A 24,552-nucleotide genomic window follows, 5' to 3' on the forward strand; every position below is an offset into this window, starting at 1 on the left:
AGCCTGGAGCTCACTCACTCTCCTGGCAGAGGTGATGGCAACCAGGAAGGCTGTCTTTAAAGTCAGGAGACGGAGAGGACAGGAATGAAGCGGCTCAAAAGGAGCGCACATCAAGAAGGTCAGAACCAGGTTCAAGTCCCACTGAGGCATCACAAACGGAACAGGTGGATACATGTGTGTGATGCCCTTCAAGAATCTCGTTACAATAGGGGACTTGAACAAAGAAGGTTGATCAGGTAGCCTTAGAAAGGCCGAAAGGGCAGAAAGGTAGCCCTTGATAGTGCCCAGAGCAGAGCCCTGTTGGGCAAGAGAGAGAAGAAAGAGGAGAACCTCGGAGAGAGGGGCAGAAAGGGGATCCACAGCCTTTGCTGTGCACCATGCCACAAATCTGTTCCACCGGCAGGCGTATACCGACTTTGTGGAGGGATGCCTGGCTGCCAGAATCACATGACAAACTTCAGGAGGCAAGTCAAATGGCCTCAACTGTCGCCGCTCAATCTCCACGCATGGAGGTGGAGACTGGACAGGTTCGGGTGGAGGACCGTCCCCTGTTGCTGCGACAGAATGTCCTCCCGAAGGGGCAGGCGGATCGAGGGACCGACTGACATGCTGAGTAGCTCGGGATACCAGTACCTTCGAGCCCAGTCCGGAGCCACAAGGATAACTTGGGCCCGGTCGCGCCTGATCTTCTTCAGCACTCTGGGCAGAAGTGGTATAGGGGGAAAGGCGTACAACAGACCGCAACTCCACTCGCGCCGAAAGGCGTCGCCGTGCGAGTGCCGTCTTGGAAACTCCAACGCGCAGAACTGATGACATTGAGCGTTCTCTTCTGTGGCGAATAGATCTAACCAAGGCTCTCCCCATTGCAGAAAGAGGCCTTTCGCCACGTCCGAGTTCAGACGCCATTCGTGATCCACCGAGCACCGACGGCTGAGTTCGTCCGCTCCGGCGTTCAGAGAACCTGCCAGGTGTTGAACCGTCAGAGTCACGCCCTGACGTTCCAGCCATTGCCAGAGACGTAGAGCCTCCTGGCAAAGGGTCCACGACCCCACTCCGCCCTGCTTGTTGCAGTACCACATGGCGGTGGTGTTGTCCGTGAACACCTGCACTACACTCCCGTTGACAAATGGGAGGAATGCCTTCAGTGCTAGGCGAATCGCCCGCAGCTCCAACATGTTGATATGGAGCCGGGACTCCACCGGAGACCAGATGCCTCTGATCTCCAGCCCTGGAGGGACGCTTCCGTCACAACTACGTGCTCCGGTTGGGGAAGGGAGAGGGATCTGCCTCTGACCCAATCGCGGTCCGTAAGCCACCACTGCAGTTGTCTCGCAGTGCCCTCCGAGATCAAGACATGGTCGGACAAGTTGCCCTGATGCTGGGCCCACTGAAACTTCAGGTCCCACTGCAGAGCCCGCATCTGCCACCGGGCGTGATGCACCAGAAGGATGCAGGAAGCCATCAGCCCCAGCAGCCGCAGCGTCAACCTGACCGAAACCCGGGATAACGGCTGAAAGATGGGAATCAAGGCCTGTATATCCCGGACTCGCCGTTCCGGAGGATAAACCCGAAACTGCGCCGAGTCGAGAACCGCTCCGATGAAAAGGAGCTTTTGAGAGGGACACAGGTGTGATTTCGGCACATTGATGGAAAACCCTAGCTCGTGCAGGAGGTCTGCCGTCATCTGAAGGTGGTGGACGACTGTTTGGGGCGAGCCCGCCTTCAACAACCAGTCGTCGAGGTAGGGGAAGACTGAAACCCCTAACCGGCGCAGATGAGCTGCGACCACCGCCATCACTTTCGTGAACACCCGTGGGGCGCTGGTAAGGCCGAATGGGAGCACGATAAACTGAAAGTGCTCGTGGCCAACCGTGAACCGTAGGTAACGCCGGTGGGCCGGCAGGACGGGGATGTGAAAATACGCATCCTGCAAGTCCAACGCTACCATCCAGTCTAGCGGGTCTAGAGCAGCCAAGACCTGAGCCAAAGTCAACATCTTGAACTTCTCCTTCCGGAGGAAGCCGTTGACGTTCCGTAGATCCAAGATAGGACGTAGGCCCCCTTTGTCCTTCTTGGGCACCAGAAAGTAGTGGGAATAACAACCACACCCTACTTCTGGCCCAGGAACGCGCTTGATGGCCCCCTTGGCCAAGAGGGCCGTAACTTCCCCCTGCAGAAGTGTCAAGTGGTCCCCCGACACACGGTGGTTCTGCGGTGGCATGGCTGGAGGAGAGGTCTCGAAGGGGAGGGAGTAGCCCCTTCGGACGAGCTGCAGCACCCACCTGTCCGATGTGATCGTGCGCCAGTGGCAGAGGTGATGGCGAACCCTGCCGCCTACCGACGTCACATGGGCCTGAAAGCACGGACTAGGAGGATTTAGAGGCGGAAGCTGCGGGGGGAGGTGTGGCTTGACCTCGCCGCTGTCCCCAACCGCCACCACGGCGGTTCCCACGGCCGCCGCCGCGTTGAGAAGTCTGTTGCGGCGCGTGGCTGGCAGCACGTGTGGTACCGCCCCTTCCGTGGCCACGAAAGGAGAGAAACAAACCAGTTTGCTGGCGCTGGGTCGAGAGACCCAAGGACTTGGCCGTGACCCTGGAGTCCTTGAAGCGTTCCAGCGAGTGGTCCGCTTTGTCGCCAAACAGGCGACAGCCATCAAACGGCATGTCCATCAATGCATTCTGGACATCTGCCGAAAAATTGGCGGACCTCAGCCAGGCGTGGCGACGAATCGCCACCGTCGTGGACATCGCTCTGCCCAGTGAGTCGGTCGTATCAAGACCACACCGTATGGAGTATCTCGCTGCGTCTCGGCCCTCAATCATAGCCTTGCCGAGCTTAGCCCGTACCTCCTGCGGGCATTCAGGCAGCGCTTCCGCCACCGTATCCCACAGAGAGTGGGTGTAGCGGCCTAAGAGGCATGCGGTGTTGCAAGACCGCAGTCCCAGACTCAGGGACGAAAAGACCTTCTTACCATACTGGTCGTACCTCTTAGATTCCCGGTCGGGCGGGGCCGACGGGAATGCGGACTGGGAAGTCGAGGCCTGGATCACCAGGCTCTCAGGGGTGGGATGGGTGGACAAGAACTTTGGGTCATCCGTACACGGACGGTGGCGTCTGGCCACGTTCCTGTCAACAGGCGAACCTGAAGCGGGCCTGGACCACGTGCCCAAAAGAACGTCAGTCAAGGCCTCATTGAACGGCAGCAGTGGCTCCTGTGGGCATGACTGCGGTTTGAGTACCTCAGTGAGGATGTTAGTCCTCACGGCCGCGACGGGGAGCTCAAGGTTTAAGGCCTTGGCAGCCCTCATCAACACCACTGAATAAGCAGCCCCCTCCTCCGTAGCCACGGTAGGAGGCGAGACAAAGCCAGGGTTGGGGGAGTCATCCAGACCACTGGCGTCACCCAAGTCACCTGTCCAGTCCACGTCGTACTGACACTCGCGGGTCAGAGCGTCCTCAGACGCCTCCCAATCCTCTCCATAATCTACATCCTCACCATATTCTGAGTCAAAAATGTAGACCGGCTCCCCGGGGTCAATGGGCCCCCTCGGCGCCGGACTCGGCGTCGGGCGACGCCGGTCCGACTCCGCGTCCGGAGTCGGAGAGGGAATGGGGGTGGCGCCGCCCGGAGCCGGCGCCGGAGCCCCGACGCCGGCCGGAGTCGGCACGGAGGCGGCACCATGGGTTGCCCCGAAGGAATCGGCGCCGGAGAGGCCGGTGGACCGGCCGGCGTCGACCCTGAAGGGCCCTGCGGCGCCGGAGCCGCCGGCGGCGTCGGGGCCGGAGCACCCGAGGGCATCGGGGCAGGAGCACCCGAACCGCTCGGGCCCCCGGACGGGACCACCGGGCCTGCAGGCGCCGTAGGCCCCGCCGGAGGAGACAGTGCCCTCATGGCCATGAGGAACTCTTCTATCTCCTCGCGCGACGCGCCTTGCCCAGGGACCGTAGGGTATGGAGCAGGCCGCGCCGGCGACTCACGCGGAGCCGCGGGGGTGGGGCCACCCGAACCCCCGGCCGCATCGCGCGAGCGTCGGGGGGAGTCGGGGGTACGATGATGACGCCCCGACTTCTTGTGCTTCCTACCTGAGGAACCAGAGGAATGGTGACGACTTCCGGAGCGCTCCTGACGGCTCCGCGACCGCTCCCTCGACCGCTCCCTCGACCTCCGGCCGGACCGGGACCGCTCTCGACGCGGGGCCGACACCCGGAGCTCGAGTAGCTTGCGGGACCGCTCCCGTCTAGCTTTACTCGTCAAGGCCCGGCAATCGACGCAGGAGTCCACGTCGTGGTCCGGGCCCAGGCACCGGAGGCAGAGTCGGTGATGGTCCGTGACCGACATCGTGCGGTCACACCCATCACAATTCTTAAAACCGGGCATCCTACCGGCACCTTAAGAGTAGATAAGTATCAAAAAACTTTGGTCAAAGACCGGAGTACTGCTCTTCGGATCTGCGCTAACTGGCGCGGAAAAAAGAAGAACTGACGTCAGCGCGCGGAGGCGGCGTCTATATACTCCAGCGACGTCATCACGGCGCACGCCGCCGACGACGGACGCGGAGCCGCAGGAGACGCCTGCAGTCGACGCCTACCGACGCGCAGGGGTACTGCTACGCAAAAGTTTCCGGATCCAGACTGACGCCTGGGGATATTCTAAGGTAAGGAATCTAATACTAACCTGTTTCTTTCAGATAGGAGTTTTAACTGTCCCACAGTGTACCCCCACTTTTTCCATCCACACTGAATTGGGGGTTGGATTTGTTACAGATCAAATTAAAATAGCACCACTGATATATTGGCTAAAAATCTGGTTAAACAAAGAAATCTCCCTTAATCATACTATTCTGAAAAACTGCATAGCGCTGGATAATGCAAACAAAATCCCATGGCTGTCTTACATAAAATCTGGTTTCCAAAAAATAGGGCGTTCAGCACTTTTCTCTTCACCCAAAACCATAACAAAAGAGGACATCGCTCTAACAAAAAATGCTCTGTTGAATATACTATCATTAGAGCGAGAGGAGACTGAAATGACCAAACCATTGGCAAGAGCTAACTATGCCCTAGTCAGTTGTCCAGGCCCCGAACCTTACTTGATTATTGTGAACAACTCATACCATCGGCATCTCCTACTTGGATTCCGGTTAAACCAGATACATTTTTCCTTGGGTTTTTTCCAAACCTGGTGTACCCCCGAACGGGCCGATCCATGTAAATGCGATAACTTTTCAGTACAGGATACCTTACACTTCTTCATGTTCTGTGATCGATATCAGGATTGCAGAAGGAAGTACCTGTTTCCAATTTTGAAGGAGGCGGGATTTACACAGGTTAGGCCAGCATTGTTGTTTCTACAACAACTTAATTCACCCGGAATAATGTTTCATGTCGCCAGTTTCCTGGTTGCTGCTATTCGTATCAGGAACAAGAGCATTATGCTATCACTGACCCCAAGTAGCCCTGAATAGCATATTTCTCTTTTTAGAATATGGTTTTAATGTATAGTATAATTTTACTGTAGTTTTATAAGGCTTTTAAGACTATTTTTATGTGTCTGTCAAAATAAGCTAAAATGAGCACAATTTGTATAGTATGAACTTTTAACCTTGAGAATGTATTTAATGTGTAATTAATTGTTCTTGTTATTGTTTACGATTGTACCATGTCCTTTTATGATATTAAGTTATCGAATAAAGTAATTTGACTGACAAAAAAAATAAAATAAATAAGTGATGGCTGAGCATGGCAGCCATACTTTTTCCTGAATGAGGAATATGTACAAGTCGGGAAAAATAGATAAGGAAGTTCTACTACTGCAGGCTGAATGACGTACATAGTTCATAACAATGAACTGTTGAAACTGAAGACATGTCAAGAGTGGTGAGATTCAGACACCCCTTGTTTTAGCCAATAAAATGCTTTCTCTATGTGGGGTGGATAGAATAGGGGTTGGACTTGTAGTGAATTTGGGGTATAATTAACTGTACAAAGGGGAAGGAAGTGTGAGCGCGTTTCCTACTTTGCGAGAGGAGAGAGCTGTGACACTGTTTCTTGTATTCTATGGGCTGGCTACTGTTCTGCTGATCCTGACTCTTTAACTTTGCTCCTTAAATCTTCTTGAGGGGCCTAGCTTACTCTCATGGCCAGAGGGTAGCTTACCAGATTTCTTGAACCTTGTAATATCAGTTAGTAAGATATTCTGAATTTGCATAACTTATTTGCAAATGACGTATTCTTTATTTTTTTGTCTCCATGCCTATTCACTCACTCTTTGCTCTGGCATCTCTCCAGTGCTTACCTCCTTACCGATGATGTACCTTGGAAGTCACTCACTTCCAAAAGCGATTACAGCTCCCCTTAGAGCCTCATTAAACTCTACAGCAAGACTCATCACTGGCTTGAAAAGAAGTTCCCACATCTCCCCTGATTTAAAATCCCTGAACTGGCTCCAGCTTGAAGCAAGAATTTATCTAAAAATATCTTGCATGACACATAAGGCCTTACACCACAAGGCACCTATCTACCTCGCACAGAAATTGACAATATCTGGTGGCGCAAGGTCCTCTAGAGGTGCAGACAACCTACTTCTGAAACCTCAAAGATTCAATAAAAAGAAAACATATACATAAACTGTCGCAGGGATTCCGTTCTCCTACAGAACTGTGCATAGAGACTTGGAACCTCAGTGAATTAGGGTGTACCAAAACTCACCTTAGTACCCAAAATCCCCTACCAGACTAGCTACAGTGTCTCATTGGTCATCACAAACTCCCAATGCTTTAGACAACCCAGAACATGGACTTAGACTACCTCAGGTCACATGGAATACATGAACACTCTTTCGTTATACAATCATTTCAATCCAGAACAAGGAGTAAAAGAGGACGCGTGCACATTTGAAATGTTTATTTACTAATGCAGTGTTCTCAAACGCAGTATCTTAGCTAATACAAGCAAACATATTATAAGAAGCAAATTAATCAGCATAGTTACTAGTCCATAGAATACAAAAGGTGACAGCATGCTAAAATGCTAAAATGAATAGGGTTAAACAATGCCTAATTCTCACCCTCCCTAGCTAGCATATTATATTATATCTAAGAAGGTCTCTTTGGGTTTTAGCAGGGCGGGCTCATACCTCAGATCCTAGTGGTAAGGGATCACATCATCTTCCACCAGCTCTCTGCGTGCGAAACACCATCAAGTGTGTTTTTATGCTCTGTGCAAAGCAATATCAAACGTGCCTAAAGCCAGAATTTGGCCGCAGCTGCATTTATGTTATGTCTAGGAAGGTGCGAAGATCAGACCTCACAACATCCACTGTGTCGCGTTATCCTTGAAGGTTTCAGCACTCACTGTACAGACACAGCTCACTAAGCAAAGCTGATATCAGAGTAACAACATATTATTCTCGTGTGAATCAAAACACTCTACTAGGCTCAAAGCTAAAATAACAGTTATGTGTCGTGTGCAGAAGCAGCAGAAAGGTAAAATGGCGTTTAAACTTCTAATAAACTCATGCTAACTTAACACAGCATATAGGCAAAGCATATCTATATGACAGAACCTTCTCCGGGGTGGCGCCTAGGATTTGGAATACTCTTCCCCCAGAAACCAGACTGAATTCCTCTACCGTCTCTTTCAAAAAGGAAGTAAAAGCTATTCTCATGGCACAAATTTACTTGACTACTTTACCCTGCCCGGGACTTTATTCAATCGAGACGCTCCTGTTATGTTCTTCGACGACTTTTCTGTGTTTTTTGTCCTGTTATCCCATGCTTCTCTACCTTACGACTTTTCCTGTGTATTCGTATTTATATCCCATGCTTGTTCTTTCCCTCATATTACTGCCTGTATAATGTGTCTTGCTATTCATTATGTATAATCAGCTTTGATCACTGTAAAGCGCTCTGATATCCGCAAAGATCTTGTTCACGCTCTATAAAACCTTAAAAAAAAAAAAAAAGCTGGATTTGCTTCCAGTATTAGGAGACACAAAAACTGCCCTGCTAAAATAATGCGGATTTCTTGTTGCCAGGCGGTAGAAAAAGTCCTTCTGATTTTAAAGGTCACTGGGTGAAAATCTCCCCAACTTTGTCAAGGTAACACTTCTTTGCATGTTGGCAGTGTACTTCTGGATGTCTCAACTAGGTCATAAGAATTTCACAGTGAAGTCTGAACTATTTGAGTATAATGTCCTTCCTGTCCCCTCTTTCTATCTAATACATATGCACTTGTCTTAAGGTTTTTTCGGTGGAGTGCTAGAAATAACCTAGATATCAATGTTGACAATGAAAAGCAAGTAGAAACATTGTTTGTATGTTAAACAACATACTTACAACTTAGACCCAGACTTAAATATGGACGGACTACTCTTTCACTGCCGATGCCAATCTTCTCTAACGATCCGACGGAGTAAGGGCAATTGGAGAAATGGCTATATGCCCATCTGCCCAATTAGAATAGGCAGACATATAGCAGTTTGTTTTACTGTCAGGCTAACCCTGTCAGTAACCAACAGTAAAAAACAAAAAATGCCCCCTTCACCATGGTAGAGGACTCCCATGGTGAGAGGGAATTCTCTTTTTTATTTGTAAAAAAAAAAAAGAAAATCCCACTTCAGGATTTTATTTTTGAAAAAGATACATGGCTCCATCATTTTGACAGAGCCATGCACAAAACTGCACACAGCATTGATAGAAACCGCTGTGACGGGCGTACCTGACAATGTTTTAGCAATGACTGCCATTTTGGAGGTCATTTCTAAATTAGGCAGGCGGCATATCTGTCAGGGCGATGAAGTAATTTACTCCTTCGCTGGCAGAGAATGCTGCATGATAAGAAATAAATTGGATCCATAATCCCTAATTACAGAAGTAGATGTAGAACTTGTGCCTTGTTATCAGTATTTACTAGAGAATTGTGGATCAAAGTTGTTCCAAACCCAAACAGATCTCCGGGTGACAAGCGGATCCTGAACCATTGCAAAGTAGAGTCCAAGAAAAAGCTTCCTGTGTCTTGATCTTCAAGCCAGTGGAGTTTTACCCAACTTTCAGTGGTGAGAAAGGTCTTCATGTACAGTATTTATCATCCAGAACTCTAATCCATTCCAGGATTCTTCGGAATCCACACGCCTAGCGACTATTGAGTTTTTATTGAAGGAGCAGATAGTACAGCTCACCATATCCATACTGATCTGGTTCCTATAACCTTGCACAGAATGACACTGGGCAAATATGTGGTTTACCCTTCTATTTGGTGGAGGAAAATATGGGTCACTTATTAGAAGCTGTATTTCTGATCCCCTAAATTAATAATTTCTGGGGTGCAATGTAAAAATCCAAAAGGCTTCTGTAATGTTGCTTCTGATAATTGGATGCATTGGTTAAAGAGAGCATTCAATCAATCAATCAATCAATCAGCACATTTATATAGCGCACTACTCACCCGGAGGGTCTCAAGGCGCTTGGGGGGGGGGGGGGTCCGCTACTGCTCGAACAGCCAGGTCTTGAGCTGCTTTCTGAAGGCGAGGTGGTCTTGGGTCAAGCAGAGGTGGGTCGGGACGGTGTTCCAAGTCTTGGCGGCCAGGTAGGAGAAGGATCTTCCTCCTGTGGTGGCTCTTCGGATGCGAGGGACGGCGGCGGGGGCGTTGCTGGTTGATCGGAGCTGACGAGTGGGGGTGTAGAAGTTGAGGCGGCTGTTGAGGTATCTTGGGCCTTGGTTGTGTAGGGCTTTGTGTGCGTGGGTGAGGAGGCGGAAGGTGATTCTCTTGTTGACCGGGAGCCAGTGCAGTTCTCTCAGGTGTCCGGCGATGTGGCCGTGTCGGGGGACGTCGAGGATGAGTCTTGCTGAGGCGTTCTGGATCCGCTGGAGTCTCTTCTGGAGGTTGGCGGTGGTTCCGGCATAGAGGGCGTTGCCGTAGTCCAGTCGGCTGGTGACGAGGGCCTGGGTGACCGTCTTCCTGGTCTCGGTGGGGATCCAGCGGAAGATCTTACGTAGCATGCGCAGGATGTTGAAGCAGGACGAGGAGACGGCGTTGACTTGTCTGGTCATGGAGAGGGAGGAGTCCAAGATGAAGCCCAGGTTGCGTGCGTGGTCCGTTGGTTTGGGTCCGCCGCCCAGGGCTGGGGGGCCACCAGGAGTCGTCCCAGGCGGATGGCGAGGATCCCAGGATGAGGACTTCCGTCTTATCTGAGTTCAGTTTCAGGCGGCTGTTCATCATCCACTCGGCTACGTCTTTCATCCCTTCGTGTAGGTTGGTTCTGGCGGTGGCGGGGTCGTTGGTGAGGGAGAGGATCAGCTGGGTGTCGGAGAGGTCCAGGAGGATGAGGGCCGCTGTTTCTCCGTTGTCGAGCAGGGCTCGGATGTCGTCGGTGGCTGCGATGAGGGCGGTCTCGGTGCTGTGGTTGGCCCGGAAGCCAGACTGCGAGAGGTCGAGGGATCCGTTCGTCTCGAGGAAGGCGGCCAGCTGCTTGTTGACGGTCTTCTCGATGACTTTGGCCGGGAATGGGAGGAGCGAGATGGGGCGGTAGTTTTTGAGTTCGGTGGGGTCTGCTGATGGTTTCTTCAGTAGAGCGCTGAGTTCGGCGTGCTTCCAGCTCTCCGGGAAGGTGGCTGTGACAAAGGAGGTGTTGACGATGTCTCGCAGATGGGGTGCGATGATGGAGTCGGCCTTGTTGGAGACGTGGTGAGGGCAGGGGTCGGTTGGGGATCCGGAGTGGATGGAGTTCATCGTTCTGATTGTGCATTGTCGCCTACTCAGTAATTACCTGTTCTTAGGGGCCAGTTCCGATGTTGGACGGACCGGAGTCCATCCGACATCGGACATGAACTGGAACTGAACGACCTATTGTTGTCGGTTCCAGATCTGCAAGTAGGACACGACCGAACCCTGTTTGGTCTCAATCCTATACTTAACAATGGGAGCATGCATTCTGAACGGAATGCATGCTCACATTGTTAAGTGCAGAGGTGCAGTTTATCCCTGCTTCCTGTGGCAGGCACCCCAAGGTGCCTGCCACAGGATGACACAGTCAGTGCTTTCTTATGCACACTGAGGTTTGTGCATTGTGATGCACTGTGATATTGGTGTTGTTTTATATATAGGGATGACTCTGTAGTGTGACCAGTTTGCTTTTATTGTGTGATGCTCAGTGTGATGTGTGGTCTATAGTGAACGGTGTTGGGTTTTTTTCTTCTTTTTTTTGGTCCTCATCTCACCTATCAAGCGTCAATATTTTTTATTAATTCCATGGAATCCATAGAGATATTTTCTGTTCCATCTGCCCCTAGTGCTGAATACCTATTTGACAGGCTGACTGCTGGATGCATCGTAACCTCCGCCTCCACCAAGGCTGATGGCTTATCTGAGCTCCCCTCTTTAACAGAATTTGTGGGAATCCCCAATGAACCCCCCTGTGGTAGTGCCCCCTTTGCATTTACTACGACGGTAGCGGGGGTAGGCTGGGTAGGCAGGGGGGAACAGGTGGTAGTGGAAGTGGTAGACATAACTTTGTAAAAAGTTTTGAGTGAAGAGGTTACTTTTATGTTAGGGGTAGCTCCCTTTATGCTTTTACTTTTGCCCATACTTTTTACACTTTTAACACTTAGGTACTCTTCAGAGGTGTTCCCCTTAGCTTTGCCCCTCTTTACGCGCATCCTTACTTCAGAGACTGGAGGTGAAATGCGTGTGGGGTAAACGGGCTTCCCTTTGGCTGGGTCAAAGACTGCCCTGGCTCGCAATGCATACCTATTTATTTTAATTGAATCAAAGCTCTTTTCTTTGTCACCAGGGCTACCAGGGCTAACCACACTGCCTATTCCAGCACCCCCACCAAGCGCTCCTTCTATATCCATACACCCAGTTGGAGCGCTGATAAACTTCGCCTCTTTTCCTTGTGGCAGATTTAGACCTCCATAATCAAAAACATGTATGCCACTATGCAATCGGGTCCCTATCACATGATTGCCAGGGCTGATATCCTTGTTGCCACCACAGGGCGGGGAAAGTGAAAATTGCCGACCCCCTACCTTGGAATCCGCTTCACCGCTTACTCCGTTTTCGTTTTAGTTCTTTCCCAAGGCGGGAGCCCCTCTCACCGGTTCAATTCCACAGAGACCTCCGCTGGCTCTTCCCCCAACGACCCGGAACAGAAGCAAGGCCGAGTCGCGCCACTTCCGCGTCCGAGCCGCCTCCTCCCAGAGCCAGCGTTGATCCCTGCAAGCGCCGTCCCGCTCGCTCTCCTCACGCTTCTCCCAGCCCGCTCCTAGGATCTGCGGGGAGTCTGAAGAAACCCGACCCAACTCCGGGGGCATACTCAGCAAGGACTACAAGGTATTTTCGAGATGGGGGTGGGGGCTATAAGAAAGGCACAATTTTGTGTAAAATAACCAGCGAAGTTAGCAGGAAATCATCGATCCATAGGGGAGTCCGGCTGCGGCCGTTTAGCTGGCGGCCGCCATGTTCCTCCTCTCTCTCCCAACGGTGTTGTTTTTTAAATTATATGATACAATGTACAATAAAATGTCTACTGTTTGTGTTGAGACATGCATTGGTAGCTGTGGTATCTGCTGAATAGTGTTGTGAGTGATGTGTGATGGACCGTGTTGTGTGTGTACTCTTTGATACCCAACGTTAGTAATGAGTGTGATACACAGTGCAGTTTGTTGTTTGGGTGCTCAGAGTAGTTTCTACTCTGTGGTTGGTAACGTTATGGGATTGGTTGTGCTATTTGTACTGCAGGATGCACAGTGCTGCTCACGCTGTGTGATGAAAAGTCTTGCTTGTTCTGTCCGATGCCATCGCAGCAAAGTTGCATACAAGAGCCATTCTGCCAAAATGTTCACTTCTCCTTCAGACTAGCATGCTATGCAGATGTGCATAAGCCAAAGTTGAACATTTACAATACTGCACAAATTTTAGGAAATGTGGCCAGCACCACCAACTAAAAGCCAATTCAATTGGTTGATCTCGAGGCCGGAGCCATGTGTATCCAGCAAAAGAAGTAAACCTGAATTGTAGATCACCACTTAAGGGTCAACTATTAGCCCTGTCTACCAATGGCCTCCCTGATTTTACAACCTTTACCTGTCTAGACTCAGCTGCTCTGCAGACCTTAAAGGTGAACGTTCCCAAATTCTTCTGCTATGAAGCACAACACATTGACTGAATGTGTGCAGCAGATATCCAAAGAGACAGAAACCAAACCCCCTGCCCAACAAAGAGACCATGGTAAAGAAAAAAGCTTTATCATATAAAATGTATTTACCTAAAAATTATTCAAACATACTGATATGTTAGGGATTTTTTTATTGATTCAGGCGATACGAATTTTCAACTGGAGCCCATAATACCGATCATTTATTTTTATTTTTCAAAGTTATGGATTATTGCAGGAAAACCAATCAGTGGAACATTTAGCATTTTATGGACCTCTTCTTTTCTAAGGTCTTACTCCCAATAACAGTTTGCTCTGTTTGCCCTCGCAAGGAAGCATTTGCTAAACAAAGCAGTGTAACGTCCAGAAGACTAGCAAACCCTGTCCACCTCAAACCATGTGCGGCCTTTCCTTTTGTTTCTACCATGCCTCCCTCCTTATACAAAACAAACACACACACACTTCTGTGTGTGCAGGGCTTTAAGTGGGATGAAAAAACTGGGGGTGGTCTCTCGTAGGGGCAGCGTATGTCAATGGTTGTAAGTTTCATAAGATAAATAAGAACAGACTGCAGCAAGTTCATTATTAACCCCTCCACTGCGCTGAACTTTCCGCGCTGGTGTGGAACGTTCTATTGCGCGGGTGGGTCCGCGACATTCAACGGACGTGCGCAGCACTACTGAGGTAGTGCACGCGACGTCCGTTGAACATGGCCAGCGTTCAAGGGGTTAAAAACAATGAAAACATAGGTGGTTCAGAGATGTGTTGCAGTTGGGACACACTTAGAGGGCCTGTTTCCGTTGGTTGTATGTGCTTGGCTTAGGGGGTCATTTTGCAAGCAGACCAGTTTGAGGATTGGGTCTAATGTTTTAATTGCATTCGCAATTTGCGAGTACCCAATAGGTACTCGCAAATTGCGCATGCAATTTCAAGGGTGCAAGGGTGTCAAAAGGACACCCTGTTGCACCCTTGAAATCTGCATATGAGTACATCTTGGGCATGTATGTGTGTAAAATGGAACTTTGAAAAATGCACTTTAGTTCATTTTTCAAAGTTTTTGCAAATTACCATCAAGTACAAATTGATGGTAATTTGCTACTCATATCAGCGAAATAGCAATTTTTTTTTAACTTAATGTATTACGTTTAAGGAATCTCAATTACCGATTCCTTAAATGCAATCGCAATTTAAGTAATCGCAATTTAGAGATTACTTAAATGGTGATATTGGCATTTGGGATGATGCATCCCAAATACAAAAATACGGGTCGCAAAGGGGCAGATTCCCTGAATCTGCCCGTTTGCGACTGGTTTTTCTTTTGATGCATGTGCCTGTATATCTATGCCTAGGATCAGAAGGCGATAACCAATCCATACAATTAAATAATAAAATGGGTGATTACAGTCAGCTAGGAACAAGGGGTGCATTACCAATCAATTTTGAGTACAGTTTCATTTTTTGAAGGAACTTTTGACCAATTGGAGCACTTTCCGAATCAGGGACCAAAGCAGTGCATAAACCGGATGCTTCCTCATGCGGGGGCGCAACTTAATAATTTTGTCTACACCTAGGATCAGAAGGTGATACTCTAATGCACACAATTACATTTTTGAAAAGTGATTACCCTCAGTTACGAACAAGGAGTACATTACCAATCAGTTTTGAGTAAAGTTCAGAATGCCTGTCCAAACCAGAGAATAGTGATGAAAAGCCTGGTGTTTAACTTCCTTGAAGGACTTCCCCAACCTTTGACAAGGTTTCATAGCATCCAACACCAAGGAAGACATCAAACACTATCAAAAGAGGTCACTTGCAGGTGTCTTTATAAATAAATGTTCATTTAAGTTTCTCTGCAACTGGGAGTTGTTTTTTAAAACAAATCTCACAGAAGTCTAAGTTTGCTAATTGCATAGAATTACACCAGGTTCCTTATCATAGATAGTGCCCCATTGGCGCAACAGGCATTTGCACTGCCGTCGGCACTTTGCCTCCTGTTTGAAGTAATGTGGGTTCACGTCCAGTGAAAGGCAGAGCATTAAAACCACAGCTCTGTCTTTCACTAATGTGCCCTCCTCAGTACTGGCGCAATCTGTCAGCCTTAGCGCCTGTGCTGAGACACTGCGGTTTTACTGTAATTGACCCGGTTATGGGTGCACATCGATGCAACCCAGGGCAGGGCACACAGTGGGCCCAGGTCTTCTCAGAACTGTCAAGTCACAAAGGGCTTGGAATAGGAAAATGTCTCAGTCCACCAATGCTCTGAAAAGCAGTGAACAATGTACAGAAATTGACAGTTCATAATTTCCCTAGGATTGTGGGAGTCGGATACTGATCTTCTAGGATTTACACGGCTGCTCGGGAGATTCAAGTCTACCAAACCTTACTCGCTCAAAAGCCTTGGTTGCTCAATTTTGAGCAGACCTATGGCCCATACCCTTACACACTCTCACACACAAAGACCTGTTTCACCCCAGACTAGAGCAACCTGGGTAACCAGTCACCTTCAAGGCGTTGTTGAAGAGCGACCCAACACTCTGGAAGCAGCCGTTATCCTTCTGATGGGACGCGAGCCAGTGCAGGGGTTCTGATAGTTGCTTCTCTTCTATGAAAATGTGATGCCTGGCTTGAGCGAAGGACCTGAGCACAAAGGCCGTCAGCCTGAAGGAGAGAAACAAAGATAGAACACTTTTCTGATGAAGTATCAAGCTTCTGAGTTAACTTCTTCAAAGGCACTCCAAGGAGCTCAAAAGGGGTAAAGCAAACTCAACACTCTTGAGATATTAGGCAAATACTTATCAATGACACCGATTATGGTGTCCAATGGCGAGACTTCAATAGGCGCGCGTGCAGATCTACAGTATCACAGTGAGTGATAAAGGATTAACTTTCCAAGGTTTGCCAGTATAGGGAGAAGGAGTTCTCCAGTGCGGATATTTCTGGGTAGATCTGTGATGGGAAGTCTCCCAGTCATACAGGGGAAGGTACCCGGGTTGCTAACCACTGCTAAGTACCCACCAGGTGTTTCCTCCATGCCCAGGAGGGCCAAATGCACTGTAGCTGCCATCGGAGTGCTTGAACCGCAGCTGCTTTTGATAACCTAGGGGAAGGAAGATAATCAGCACATAACAAAGTTAGTTACTAACAGCTGTGTGAGCAGCTGAGTTACATATTGTCCACACAATGTACAAATCAAAGACAGATCAAAGGACATCCTGCCTCTGTCAAAATCAGACAACATTCTAGCCCCATGAACCCTGAAGAAGGGGCTATGTCAGGGCTAATGGCACCTCCTGTCTGTTTGGTGACTTCTTTGATATGAGCACTATAGCACAATCTTTGAGTTCAAGTAATAACCGACTGGATGGATAATTCCATCACTCACCGCTTATCATGTACTCAATCGCCTTGGATTTTATTTCATCGGTCAGTTGCCCGGTCTTGTTCAAATAATCCAGGACATAGATGTTGGGGGTTAAAAGGGCTATGTTCTGCTCGCCGCAGCCAGAGGGCATCTGCAGAAGCTTGTGCAAGTTCTGGATGACGGTTCCCATGAGGTCCCCTGCAGGATGGAGAAGGTTCAGAGGTCTGATAAATCATCTTTTACAGTCTAGCATAGCATTACACTGCCCCAATGTTCCTATTGACTTTCCCTGTTACAGCACTCACAATCTTTTCTGAACACGTTTGCATTATCGTCCATCACAATGTGTTGTGCTTGAGAGATGGCAGAAGAGCATCACCAAACGAGACAACTCATACGGTTTGTCACACAATACCAACCCTCTTTCATGATCACCCTGTCAAGAGCTGATAGGACAGGATGAAAACAGTCGGGTTCCAATACAGACATGGATAGGCTCAGCATGGTTGTACGGCAATACAGGTTTCTCAAAATCTCCAGGATATAGTAGGCTGTGTTAGAACTTGTGTGTTTTTGGAGGGCAGAGTGACAGGACAAGCTCTGTCAAGCTGAAAAACACCCTCTGCTCATTATGGCTTCCTCTCTCAAAGGCTCATCCACAGATCTTTTGGCAGACTCAAACTTCTAAAACTTTCCAGGGCCCTGCCCTCTCTAATACCCCAACGTTGCGTTCCACACGCTCACATGGTGCACAGTTTTACAATGGAGACAGGCCTGGCACCACAGACCCTGGAACTGTGGTTCCTAAGATTCCCCAATGTGCCCACTCATAGCCTGCTCTTTTATAAACATGATTGAGGTGGCCTGGCTCAGTCACAAGACACTGATTATATATTAAGGGCTTTCTTTTTGAGGTTTTGGACTGCAACTTTGAAAGATGTCCTTTCCTAATTAGGACAATGTTACTTTTAAATAATTTTCTCTGTTAAATTTCTATAATTTTTACATTTGAGATTACATTTTGTCCAGCAGGGATAAACTTTGCCTGCTCTTGTTTTAATTTGGCTCTGCTACAACCAATATTTGGCTGAGATTTAAAATAGTATTGACAGGATGGAGAAGACCTTTAGCTCAACCAGAAGCCATGCACCAATTGAGAGCCTTTTGACATGTGTGTGGTCAAAGCAGGAAGAAAGCATAACCCAGAGGATGCAGGGTTGAGGGAACTGATGGGTCAAAGTAGGCGCCTTCACATTCTACGACAGGTACAGGAAGGGTGTTAGGGTCTTAACGATCACTTACCAACAACGGAGTAAAAAGCCCGTGAGGATCCTTCCACCATGTTCTCTGGAACCTTGAGGTGAATCTTTTCCGAAACATGGCTTCCAGCTAAAAGATAACATAATACATGGTCTGAGACATTGGAAGTGTTTTCAGATCTGGTGCACCAAAGGTTGGAGAGGGTAGCTGAGCTCACCCTGATTTGCAAATCCACATTTTCTGCTTTCTTGGTGAGGATATGATATAGAGCTTAAAATAACAGTAAAGTCTAAACTCTGAAAATATTACACATTAGTATGTTGCAGCAATTCAAATCATTGGAATATAGACTACTATGTGTGTGAATAAATGTAGACATTGTTTACTGCATAAAACACTGTTTTCTACAATTGTATTTTGAGGTGGTGACCAAAAAGGAGGGGATGGAAGCATCAGAGATAAGTTGTAGACGTTGGGCACTTTGTAGGGCTGTTTGGGACCTATTAGTGGAATAGATAAGCAAGATGCATATCAGATTTAGGGTAAATTGAAAGGATTGTATTTCAACACTATTACTAGAATGCCAGAGGGTAATGGAAGTCAGAAACAAGGTTCATTAAAGGAGTTTCATGGGGTATGGAATACCGAAATGTCAAAGGGAGCTTAAAAACGGGGTTGAGATGCTTTGAAAGAGCTGGATTTAGGCTGCAGAATAGGTAAATCAGAGGGTAGTAGAAAACAGGAATAAGTCCCATTGAAAGAGCCTTATGCAGCAAGCAGTGTTGGCATAGTATAGTTGCCACGGGCCAGAGATAAAAAGCAACATCATGAATTTGTCATTACAGAGGATTGTGCAGCTTAGAATTGATGTACATAACTTGAACTTTGTGTGGGTCTCAGTACTGGAATACCTGGTGTACCACAGGTCAAGACTAAATTAATTTGCAGAGCTCTAACCTTAAAGTGTTGTCTTTTGTGTGTGAAGGCTAATTTAAACAAGGGTACTACCCATCAGATGTGATTAACCCACCTTTTGCACAGATCAGAGCATTGACAGTCTCTTCCTTCTCTATCCCTTCAGGCTGCAAAAAAGAATAACACACAGGGTAGAAAATGAAGATTTGCAGAAGGCAGAAATGGAAAATTCAGAAACATTGGCAGAGTAGCAGCAGGAAATGTCAGTTTATATCTGGAAGGTCTCTGAGCAAGCATTCTATGCCAGATAAGGGAAACATCCCACTGAAATAAGTGTCAAGAGCACACGTAACCCCTATATTACCTCAACCAGAAGCGGTTTGACGACTGTATCCTTCCTGTGCACATCGTGGGCAACAATTAGGTTCCCGCACAGACCTTCTCCCTTCAGTGTCTTGGCGCTAACTGTGAAATTCACCTCTCCTGAAATAGACAGCAGCAGAAAAGGTAAATCAAGGCGACAAAGAGAAGGAACAAACAATCAAATTTCTTCCTCTAAAGCCAAGCCAAGGTATCCGGCTAAGTCGCGGAAAGGGCGCCTGATTGCTATCGCCCTGGGAGCGGCTACCCAGAACATATTTGCACGCTGGCGCTCCCCTCAACCTCCCCCACACTCCCGATGGCTGCAAAGACTTTGGATGGTGTAGGGGATGGAAAGGAGTCACTCACTCTGGCGGGTAGGGGTTCAGAGTTCCCCGAACTATGACGTCCCTTTATAGCGCTGATCACGACAGAATTCAGGGAATTGACGTGTCCTAGATACCTACGACTCTTACGCCTAGCGGATACACCAATACCACAGGCGAGCTCCAAGAGAGGGTCTCGCAGACCACGATGACTCAGGAGACACTCGGTTCCTTCCCTCCCCCTTTTCTCCTTTCACTTCTCTCCCTTTTTCTCTTATTTTGTATCCCGTTTGGTGGATGAGGGGTGGGGGTGGGATTGTTGGGCTTATTCAGTTGTTTGCCTCTTGTAGCGCCGTTTGCACCGGCTTCACCAGACCCGCTCCAAGCAGATCCTACAATATCACAGCTACCTAGGACACTTGTTGTCTGTACTAAGATAAGTTCGGGAGCTGGGGGTCATGCTCTTTGTTATGTCATTTGTCTTGAAAACTAAACCATAAAGCCAAGCCAAGGTTTGAGTTTCCATTTAGGAACACATGGCTTGATGGTGTTTATATAATTTAATTAGGAGTTTGTTATCTTTGTGGGCTCCTCTCCATCATGATCTTTCTTGGTCCTAGAGGAGAGGTGAACATCTCTGTTTCAGCAGAAATGTCTCCATTCCATTACAAATTACCTTTACAGCAGGCAGCAGAAGGAATACTGGTGAAGATAAGAAGACCCTTCCACTACATGAAGATTTATTTACATTAAAAGATTCTACTTATGTGATGCAGCACAGGTCTGAACAGGAAGACAATATGAGCATCCCTCTTTTTTTGAGAATGTTGGGTCCAAAGAACAACCATCTATGGCATTGGAAAAGCCTTCAATTCACAAATCATCAGGGTTCGTGACTGCAAAATAAATTTTTACAATGTAAAAAGGACTTTTGGAAAGTGATTCTAACTTGCATAAGGGGTTTGTCTTCACAACCCTTTCCAAACTGTAAATATGAAGAAGCATGAAAGAAGCACCCTGCTCCTACATCTGAACTGCCATGAGACATAACAATGGTTTATGACCACAGCTCTGGACATATACCCATCAAGAGATATCATCTACCAATTTGCAAACTGGATGATTGAGCTCCCATGATGTTTTCCCAGCATGCCAACTTTTTTTAAAGTAACATATGTGCCTTTAATGGGCACCAGCTGCTTTTAACAGAAAATGCTGACATTCTGGGAATGCAACCGCAGGAGGCTGAGGTCCGCTATCCCTCACAGGCCTCTAGATCTGCTTTTGAAGCCATTTGTAGAGGGAGGCAATACCCAACTTGCCTCACTAATATTTGGACGGCAGAAGGAATATTCATTTGGTGACTTGGCTGATTAGTAAAAGAGTCACATTGCAAAAGATGCAACATTTGCACTCCTTACTGGTGACCTGTCCTTTGATACATAAGACCCTTGGGAACCACCACTCAGCAGATGCAGTGCAACATCATTGCAGTAGAATGAAGATCTATGTTCCTATCTACTCTAATGGGATTTTTACTATCACCATCTAGAGCTCCCCTAACAGAAGGTAGAAGTTTCAATGCAGAGAAAAGATTGAAGCATCTCTTTTCTAGTAGGATTGTTTTTTTTAGTGTCAGAACTTCTCTGACCAAAGGCAAGCCACACCAGGGAGGATAAGTGATGCTATGAGCGCCCAATCACAGATCGTATTTGAAATAGTCCTTACCAAGGGCTTTTAGGGTCACCCCCCAGGAGACAGTGACCCTCTCGTTGGCAGGAATACAGTATCCCTCCTCCTCGTTTGTCGTAGGTTCTGCATGATAGTCTTCTGATTTATCCAGGTTGATGCTGACCTGTCAAGAAAAAGACGACGCAGACATGAGGGCCTCACCATTAAAGAGAACACACCTCAGAACCCTCCAATTATTCTCTGACCCCAGAATTAAATAATTTGAGAAGCAAAAAAATAAAACCCACTAACCCTGAGTTCCTCAGCAGCAGGCTACCGGGTGTACAGCGCTACATTTCTCATCAGTGTACAAATGCAATTACAATACCATACAATGTATAACCCACACTAAAATTGATTTTTTTGCATTCAGCAGTCAGACATTTGTAGTTCATACAGGCTGAGTAATTTGTTTGCTGCTTCACACTCTTACACTCAGATAAGGCAAAGCTGATAAGGGCCATATCCACCACTCAGTACTGTATCAGACCACACTAGAAACCACCCATTAGCATTTGAACAGGCATGGAATACCTTTTGGTTTTGGCCAATAGAGGACTTTATTTTAGTCCACCACAGCTGGGCGGAATAAGCTACCCCTATGACCACTTCTTGACGTCTCACAAAGGGAATCAGATATGGGATGATATTAGCAAAGTCTATCACAGCAGATTTCTCCACCATTTCTCCATTTAAACTATGCCGCTCAGAACCATACACTCTAAACAGAATATCCCAGTGTAGTATCCAGATAAGTGGATTATGAATGTAAGAAATTCGACAAAGGGACCTGCAGAGCTCCTGAAAGTGACCCGTTTACTGAAAAACAAACTACACGCCTGTCTCTCACACTTCTTCATCCATCACACTGCTAAGCGATATGTTTCATGACATGATACCTGCACCTCAGAGGGCTTCACACATGGCATGGAAACACTTCGCTCACAGTATCATAACAAAGACAGCACAGTTCTAAACTCCCAGCTTACAGAGTGTAGCATGCTACCCATGTAGACAAGTGCTTCAGCACCCCACATGGAGTAATAGGCACTATATAAATGTTGTTGTGCAATACAATATTTAACATGTAAACAAGTATCGCCATACACAAATTCTGGGTTAAGGGAAGTGATACTTTATTAGAGCACCTCATCCATCAAGTACTAGTGGCAACTGATCAACTCTTACTTAACTTGCATTCCATGTTCCACGTTTTATGTGACATATGCATTTCATGGTCTATATGGCATCACATAGCAAGCAAGTACAAAAGCATCTGCAGCTAGATAGCACACTTCTCCTCCCTTCAACACTTTACCTCTTAAAATAAAACAATAATGCATTACATTGTTGACTTTCACAGAATACCAGTCTAATCAACCATAGAACCTTTCTAATTACCTAGATATGCAAGGCCTTTTTATATGTACAATATACTTTTCTTTTTTTGCAGAACTAATACGTTATTTAACATAATCCTTTAGATATGATGGACTACTACTTCTGCATTTACTTCTTATGCACTCACTCATCTGATTCTCATTTAGATCAAGCCCAACCTTTTCACCATGTACTCATCTGTCACGCTCTAATGAATGTTCCTATTTATCCGAGCTTAATTTCAAAACAACTACACAGCGTTTAGTCCATATCCGTCTATCTTTAACTTTGATAACATTCTTAAAACATGTTATCTTTTGAATGGGATTTGTACATTTTGACCAAGACATATAACCCACTGGGGCTCACCGTCTGTGCTTTACCCTTTTCCTTTCATCAAAATGATGTCTATTCTTTTGCTGCACCTTCATCTCACAATCTCTGCACACTCCAATGCCATTGTACTTGACACCTTTATTTCAATCCATCCAACCTGGACATACCTATGTGTTAGTTGACCTTCCCTTAAACACCTCAAATGTTTTTTCAAGTACTAGAGAGGGGTGTTATGCAAATTCACTTTGGATAACTGAGTGCTCACTTTTATGACCCATTTGAACCTTTCAACTGCTCCATTTGTTTCAGGATGATAAATAGAACCTGTCTTGTGCTCTATCCCACATGACTGTAGATAGTCCTTCATTTGTACGGAACAGAATTGCAGACCAATCTCAGCAAATAGAGATTTAGGAAAGGTCTCTCATTTAAACATCTCCTGCATAAAATTGACTATACTGCCCATAGTCTCTAGCCATCTTGAGTATGTTTATGTTTATGTTTATGTTTTTTGGATTTGTAATGCGCAACAAATACCCGGAGGTGTCTCGGCGCAGAGGATTTATACAGTGACAGAAAATGAAGAATGGTACTATTGGTCAAAGAGCCATAAATACATCATAGCCACCAAGTATGGTGTATATTGTTCTCTTCTCAACAGTTCAACAATATCAATGGCAACATCTTGCCAAAGACTATCTAGCAGTTTACGGCAAACTACCGGTACTGAACGTGGTGTCAAAATGTTATCACTGTTCCTTCTCTGACCATTCATTTAATATCTAAATCCATCCTGGCCACCAGAAATGTGCTCTAATTCTCCCCTTTGTATCCCATGTGACCCTGATGTGCCTCATCTATCAACATACTTCTCAACTTTATAGGGAAAATGTATTTTGTCCCTCTTAACAACACACCACTATCAACTGTAAGCTTAATATATATTTGACGCTCTTTGGCTCAGGCGAGGTTTTCAAATGAACTTGCCCAGACTGTATCAAATATCCATCAATTCACCATCCTTCAATGTTTCTTCTTTCCACTCCATTTCTGTTAGAATTCCTAGTGTAACTGCAAACACATCTATACTTTCTTCCTGCAGTTCTTCAACTAGCTCATTTTCTGTTTCACCTGATCCTAGTCTAGATAAACAATCCGCTAACAGATTTGTAACTGCAGGTACATGTTCTACCACAAAATTAAAACCTGTAATGCAACAACACATCTTCTGATTCTAGAGAAAATAAAATCTAGTCCTTTAAAAAAAAATCTCTTTCAAAGGTTTGTGATGAGAACATGTATTAATACTAGGTCCTCAAATGAAATTATAAATGTATTCCATGTCCAGTAAATTGCCAATGCTTCTCTCCACTACCGAATAAATCAACTCATCCACTCATAAGCTCCTAGAAGCACAAGCAATGTGTTGCTATTCACCATCCTTTTTTTGTTTTAATATCACCCCAAACCTTTGGAGGTAGCATCAGTGACTATATTAGTTTCATCACAGGTAATGAATGCTTGCAAACTGCAAGCATTTTGTAACTCCTTTTTTATATCTCAAATTCATGTTTACACTCTGAACCTTTATAACTTCTTGTTCTTTCCAAGAGTCTCATGCTATTAGATTTGTCTGCTAAATTCTCTATAAATTTTACATAATATTCCACCATTCCAAGAAATGAAACTACCTTCTCTTTTGTACATGGTATGGATAATTTTCAAATGG

At 46.7% G+C, this 24,552-nt stretch overlaps 1 protein-coding gene and 1 long non-coding RNA gene across 2 annotated transcripts in view; one reads left to right on the forward strand and one right to left on the reverse strand.

Annotated features, from left to right (window-relative positions):
• The window catches only part of LOC144767998 (alpha-2-macroglobulin-like), a 237,548-nt gene that overhangs the window by 53,984 nt on the left and 159,012 nt on the right, over positions 1-24,552 (reverse strand). The window contains exons 20-26 of the mRNA XM_078651389.1: positions 21,105-21,231; positions 19,055-19,173; positions 18,806-18,857; positions 17,818-17,904; positions 16,537-16,713; positions 16,170-16,251; positions 15,656-15,812 (exon numbers count right to left, since the gene is read on the reverse strand). Of these exons, the coding sequence (XP_078507515.1) occupies positions 15,656-15,812; positions 16,170-16,251; positions 16,537-16,713; positions 17,818-17,904; positions 18,806-18,857; positions 19,055-19,173; positions 21,105-21,231 (801 nt within the window). The remainder of the gene's footprint in view (positions 1-15,655; positions 15,813-16,169; positions 16,252-16,536; positions 16,714-17,817; positions 17,905-18,805; positions 18,858-19,054; positions 19,174-21,104; positions 21,232-24,552) is intronic.
• The window catches only part of LOC144767999 (uncharacterized), a 68,718-nt gene continuing 56,363 nt past the window's right edge, over positions 12,198-24,552 (forward strand). The window contains exon 1 of the long non-coding RNA XR_013598411.1: positions 12,198-12,331. This is a non-coding gene — a long non-coding RNA (uncharacterized LOC144767999). The remainder of the gene's footprint in view (positions 12,332-24,552) is intronic.

The sequence above is a fragment of the Lissotriton helveticus genome, chromosome 7 (genome assembly GCF_964261635.1).
Source record: "Lissotriton helveticus chromosome 7, aLisHel1.1, whole genome shotgun sequence".
Taxonomy (NCBI): domain Eukaryota; kingdom Metazoa; phylum Chordata; class Amphibia; order Caudata; family Salamandridae; genus Lissotriton; species Lissotriton helveticus.